Below are 6,764 nucleotides of genomic sequence, written 5' to 3'. Positions count from 1 at the left end.
GTTTTACACTAGTATTTTTTTGGGGCCCTCTATAGCTTGCTGTTCGGTGTGAGCCAAATTGAATGCTCCGTGTTGAAGGCCGTACCTTGACCTATAATGGTTTACTTTTATAAATTGTAATTTGGATGGAGAGTTGTCTCATTGGCATCCATACCACATCTTCCTATATCTATTATCTATAACATAACTTACGGTTACTCAAATTGTCCGCCTATTTACAATATACTGTTTACTGCCTTGTCGATTCAATTTGTACCTTACCTAGCGTAACATGTGCAAGCTGATTGTCCAGTATTCACATGCTACCTGCTATTATTGCCTTAACTGATCTTAACAGTCTAAAATTGATAAATGCTCTTTGGGGTGGAAAAGGGGGGGGGGGAATAAACCCTGAAAATTGTATACAGTCGAATTAAAAAACATGTGTTCCAACTCCCACCAGCGAATCTGATAGTAGAGCAGTCATTCGTGTAACCAATCTTCGTCCTTTTTGGTATTTTAAAATGTAGTACACAAACAAAGAAAACTATCACTGCAATACATTTATTATATTATTTAATTCTGCAGTAGAATAATTCTGTAAAACTTGTCTCTTCTCTATGTTCACATCAACATCAAACTGTAGAAATAATTTTAAAAAAATTATTAAATATGAACACATTTAATGTTTTGTCTACAAAATGAATTCATCATTTTTTTTTAAATTCTGAATAATGTTGTTCTTTCATTTTAATGTGTACATGTCATCTCTTGTAGAGCATGAACTGCAAATCCTTTCGGAACACTTTGTTTCACAATTCACAATGAGTTTCGGAACACGTTGTTACACCATTCACAATCGGTTTCGGAACACGTTGTTTCACAATTCACAATGAGTTTCTAGTTTGGTTGATATTGCGATTCCTTAATTGCCTGTGTAGTATTTTGTGCACTTTGTTTTTACTGTACGACTTTGTTTTAAATGCATTTACGTTTTTCATTACTGATTAAGGTTTTACGAATTATATTGAAATGTCAAGGGTCATCAACATTAATTTGCCAATGTTCCATTGTTACAAGAAAAGCGTGTTTCTATTTCAAAATTTCACATTCAGTCAAGTTTCAGGGTTAGAAAATTATGCCTGACCGATGGTAATAATTTAGAAATGCCTTAGATTTAAAAAAAAAGATTCAATAGACCAAGCCGCTACTGTGTGATGCCTAGTCGCTTAATATAGATTATCAACGTATTGTATATAGAACTAATACGACGGATGTCACACGCATAGCAGGATCTGTTAACACGCTGGAGTACCTGAGATAATCCCCTTTTTTTGTGGGATTCGTATTGCTCAGTCATTAGTTTTCTATGCTGTGTTTTGTGTACTGTTGTTTGTCTTTTGATCGTTTTTAGTTTTTTTGCCATGGTGTTGTCAGTTCGTTTTCGACTTATGAGTTTCAATGTCCTTTTGGTATCTTTCGCCTCTCTTTTTAAGAGTTTTGAAATCTATATAATGTGGAAAATGTTATTAAGGACTGCGGATTTTAATATGGCATGGATACATTAACAACACACACACTTAATTATATACCTTTCATACAGATAGGTAAAGCTATAAATATAATTCCACAAAGCATAAGCAAAAACCATTATCAGATGCACAGTTGACACATAACCTTTCTCGTTTGTTCCCTACAATAGCTTTGCTGAATGGGATTTTGTTGTGTTTGTTTTTTGATTTTTTTGGTAAATATTATTAGCATGCGAGAATTTGCGAGAATGTTAGGAGTGGTGAATGCTGTTAAACACAACCGTGGTTATATACAGTAAGAGTTTACCTCTGTAGATAGAGTTTCTATATCCAGCTCCACACATTCGGAAAGATTCTCCTGGACAGGGCATATTGCATTCACTGTCTAGAACACGTGGGTAAGAAGGGTTAATAAGCGTATTCCCACAAAGACAAGCTGATTGGTCCTAACGAAAAACAAGACCAAAAAAAAGATCAGTAACATTTCATTGTGTACTGATTGACAACTAAGTCTTAGATACATAATTTTTTTATTAGTTGTTATTGGCTTTGAACTAGCTGTCAGTAACTGATAGTATTCTCAGATCTGTACTTAGTGTCGTTTTTGTATAAATACCCTGCCACGTCCGGTCTGTGTTTTATTTACTTGTTTTTCTGCTTTGTATCGATCTGACCATTTAAGCCCTTTTCAACTGGTTTTTATAATTTGTTCATATGTTGAACTGTTACACCACTGTCCAAGATTAGGAGAGGGTTTGGCACCCGCTAACATATTTAACCCCGTCACACTCTGTATGTGCCTGTCCAAAGTCTGGAGCCTGTATATCATATTTGTATTTCGTCCATTGTTTTTTTTACATAAATCAGGCTGTTAGTTTTTTCGTTTGAATTGTTTTACATTTGTCATTTCGGGACCTTTTATAGCGGACTATGCAGTACGGGTTTTGCTCATTGCTAAAGGCCGTACGGTGACCTATAATTGTTAACTTCTATGTCATTTGGTCTCTGGTAGAGGGCTGTCTCACTGGCAAATATATCACATCTTCTTAGTTTTATATATAGATATACATTTTATGTTACGATGTCGTCACTGCCTCTGTGGTCTCATTGTAGCATGTTCGCTTCAAGTGCGGGAGGTCATCGCTTCGAATCCCGGTAGGGTCAAACCAAAGACTGTAAACCATGTATTTGATGTTTCTCCGCTAAGCACTTGGAATTAAGGCGAAACAGCAAAGACTTATCGGCCCGGAGAAAGAATAATGTGTCCGGGTATGGTAACATGCCTTTCTTTGGACTGTGAACTAGCACGATACAAATCAGGCTAAGCGTATCGGTCTAGTACAAAGCAGGCTTAGTATTCATTACGCATTAACATGTTCTAGTGAATATGAATTTAATTTGCTGCTGAATGTGAAACATTCACCCATCATCATCATTACAATGTTTTCTCTGACTAATGGACTGCTGCCAATTGGATAACCAATATTGCCGGTAAAATCTTTTAAAAATCCGCATTTGATCTTTAAGCTGTTGTTTGAGATGTAATATCTTTCCTTCATCGTCCGTGTCATCGTTTAAACGTGTTGCTTTTATAGAAAAACGCTATTGGGCAATGGTGTGAATTATGATTAATACTTTCATTTACAGTTGGTTGAGAGATTTATGTATTTTTTTGTAAAAACAAGTTTTGCGCCGTTCTCGTTCTTAATTATTCTTCTAATTTTGAAGTGAAATATTAAAACGAAGCGGTACTAACTGGTTTCGATCGAATATAAACTAAAATAAAATTGTTTGTTTGTGAAGAGCTATATCGTTTATAAATACCATTTGTCATTACGGGGATTCCTATTTTAAGTTTTACATGTTTGATTTGTTCACATGGACGATTTAAGCAAGGCAAAACGACCAGTACAATATTGTAAAGACAAGTCCCCTCCAGCAAATATCTTAATCTGATAAATTAAGTGGCCTTATTTGATACAGCTTTCACGTGATTTCAAAAAGAAATGCAATCATTAACAAGTTGAGAAGTAAGTTACATTTCAAATCCGCTTCCCTGCTTCATGAATTTATCGTAATGGGCTTTTCATAGCCACATGCATGCTTATCATTATCTGCGATAAATATCACAAAAAAAACCCAAAAATTACTCTTTAAGTCATGAACATTTCGGTATAAGTTACGATAAATTTTTATCGTATTACTTAGATATTTTGTAAAAAGAGCCCCAGTATCTTAACATTAAGTGATCTCCATATACATTCAGTATGAAAATCCATGAAAATTCCCGAACATTCCCAATGAACATGGAAGCATGACTATTCTAGAAAATTAATTATGTATTTCTAATATTCATACATATAGTAGTGTCCGTTTATTCTGCCCCTCCGGTAAACCCGCCCACTCCCATTTACTTTCGTAATTGTCACTTCCGTGAATATTTCGTCTGCTATTTTATTCATACATAAAGGAACTGTACTTATCATCACATTTCAAATGTTAAAGAAAAATCCTTTATTACGAAAATATCTAGTGATATATATAATACAGTTCCTATAGCTAACGATAATCTATAATGGCTTACAAAACTCGTTTCTGCCTTGAATCTTTTTTTTTTTTCGATTGTCTGGAATCCCTTTATCAGTGGTATATTAATAGATCACCTTTTCCTTTCATAAATATGTGATCAACTGGCCCTCCATACATTTTTACTGCCCATGGGCGGATTTACCGGACAGACACATTTCCGATAAAAACACAGATGACCCACTTGTATTGCTGATTTTAAAATTTATTTCAGATATGTTTTGGGAAATGAGATAAACTATTCAAAATTGATTTGTCAGTGAATCGATTTATGTTAAATTTGATACAATTTGTATATAATTAAGCAGAAATACATACAAGCCTTATGTGGGCGGATTTACAGGACTGCATCGTATATTCATGTTGTCCTTTAACATTGATGAATATTATCGCCATGATATGGCCTTTTTTGTGCTGAGGATACGTAAAGCAAACACCAATCAAGCAATCAATAGATTAATATTCACGTTTCTCTAACTCTTCGTCAACTTATCCCTTTCTGCACCCATTGTATAAAAAAAATTTAATCAACGTGTGGTTCATTTGATCTCAGTTATTCATTGGTTAAAATCCGATTATGACGTCGAATTTTCTTGCTTTCCTCTGAATTTCCTATTGTGACGGCATGAAAAAAGGCGACCATGCCTGATGACGTCACATAAAAAGAAAACATCTTTTTGCAGATCATTCGAAAAGACGGAATAAATTTGCCTGCGTATTGTTTGAAAATCATTAGAGAAACAGATTCCACCACCAAATCTCGTGTAATACGATATTTATCCACTCTCGGCAGTTAAATTTAAAATATTTAAAACGCTCGAAGAGCCTCGCGTTTTAAATTTGAAAATTTAACTGTCTCGAGTGGATACATATCGTATCACACTCGATGCAGTGGTAGAATCTATATGTATTCAGGATGTCAATAAACACTGGTGAATATGCCAGCGGAATATTATTCAACAATTAAACCTTGATACTGTAAATAAAATGCAGTGGTATTAATAAACAGAACGCACGTTTATAACGTGAAATTAACAGGATATTATGAATATTATTCCCCATATGAGCAACATTTACAAGCACACAAAGTCATATCATAATTATACAATTTTTTCCCTCTCACCTGCAAACCAGTATACTTGAAACCATGGCAGTGTTGTTTGCACATCAACAGCGTTGTGTGACTTAAACGTGCGAGTCTATATTTCAAATGTCGGTTCCCGTCATCTTTGAAACAACCCATATACCCTAAAAGAGAAATTGTATACTGCAACCATTTTGTTTGTTTCATTCCATTACCCTGTGTAGGAAATACAGACAATAATTGAAAGCGCGAGGAAATTAACGCAATCTTTGAGATCTAACCAAGTACAGAAAATGAAATAAACATACAAATAAATTTTCTGTTTTCTAGTAGTTGGTGTACTTTAAATGAAAATATAATTAATGTAAAAGAGTCCTTCCTTGAGATCTAACAAAACATGTTTAAACCCGCCGCATTTTTGCGCCTGTCTCAAGTCAGGAGCCTCTGACCTTTGTTAGTCTTGTATGTTTTTTTTAAATTTAAGTTCATCTATATGTTTTGGAGTTTAGTGTGACGTCCATTTTCATTGAACTAGTACACATTTTTATTTAGGAGCCAGCTGAAGCCCTCATCCGGGTGCGGGATTTTCACGCTGTGTTGAAGACCCTTTGGTGGCCTTCGGCTGTTTTCTGCTCTTTGGTCTGGTTGTTGTCTCTTTGATATATTCCCCATTTCCATTCTCCCTAATGAATAATTGAATGCAAATAACTTCATATAGTTGTACAAATGTACGTACCATCTTTTATCCATGGATGCTGTTTATTCACGGTGTGTTTTAATTCTCGAATCTCTTTTTCCAGATCCGATATAGTTTTATCTTGGCCTTTATTTGCAGCTGTCTCCTTTCTTAGTGTTGCTTGTATCAGGTCAAATTGTTTTTGCATCCGAATTGAATCGTTCTCATATTTGGTCCTTACAAGTGTAATGTTAGTACGAATATCACTGATAAGTTTTTTGAAACCGTTGTTCACGTCATTCTTATTCTTATCTGGTAGATTTTCAGAATCCAAAATAGGATTCTTCTGTATTTCATGAACCGATTTCTGTATTTCGTCTATTCTTTTATCATCGTGGTGCAGTTTTTGAAGTATGTACCACAAAATTGCATCCTTCTTACTATATTTTTCTGATCCGAGGAATTTATCTCCATTCTCACAGCAACATAATGCAATCAGACAAAAAAGGGTGAGCTGAATCCACATTGTGTTTTGGAATAAAAACTAAGCTATCCACGTCAAACAACTATAGCGTGATGTGGTACAAAAAACATGTACACGAGTTTATTGGCAAATATGGATTTCTGCAAACGATACTTTTACATTTAATATCTATATGTAGTGCGAAATAAAATCAATTGAAAATATTTATTTAATGACACTCAACAACAAAAAAGATGTTGTAGATGCTGGGATTTTCCACACCGGTTCAAAAATAACATTCCCGAATTATTTTTTGGGGGATGAGTCTTTGGTTTTGTTGTGAGAAAATATCATCGACATATTGATAAGTCGTGAACATTTGGTAGAAAATATCGCATATTTATAGGTACATGTATCAAAGGTTTGAGATTGGTTAAGGTTTAT

General features: G+C 34.6%; 1 protein-coding gene across 1 annotated transcript; it reads right to left on the bottom strand.

The window, feature by feature from the left end:
- Nucleotides 1-533: 533 nt before the first annotated feature.
- On the bottom strand, nucleotides 534-6,441 carry LOC127716313 (xylosyltransferase oxt-like). Its single transcript, XM_052222485.1, has 4 exons — nucleotides 5,918-6,441; nucleotides 5,221-5,345; nucleotides 1,819-1,957; nucleotides 534-619 (listed from the first exon to the last, which is right to left on the bottom strand). The coding sequence occupies exons 1-4, from the start codon at nucleotides 6,381-6,383 to the stop codon at nucleotides 615-617; spliced, it is 735 nt and encodes a 244-aa protein (XP_052078445.1). The 5' UTR covers nucleotides 6,384-6,441; the 3' UTR covers nucleotides 534-614.
- Nucleotides 6,442-6,764: the final 323 nt, after the last annotated feature.

Source organism: Mytilus californianus, unplaced genomic scaffold (assembly GCF_021869535.1).
Source record: "Mytilus californianus isolate M0D057914Y unplaced genomic scaffold, xbMytCali1.0.p SCAF_9, whole genome shotgun sequence".
In the NCBI taxonomy this organism is placed as follows: Eukaryota; Metazoa; Mollusca; class Bivalvia; order Mytilida; family Mytilidae; genus Mytilus; species Mytilus californianus.
The sequence above is the reverse complement of the archived record's forward strand: the minus strand, read 5'-3'. Positions and strand labels throughout refer to the sequence as shown.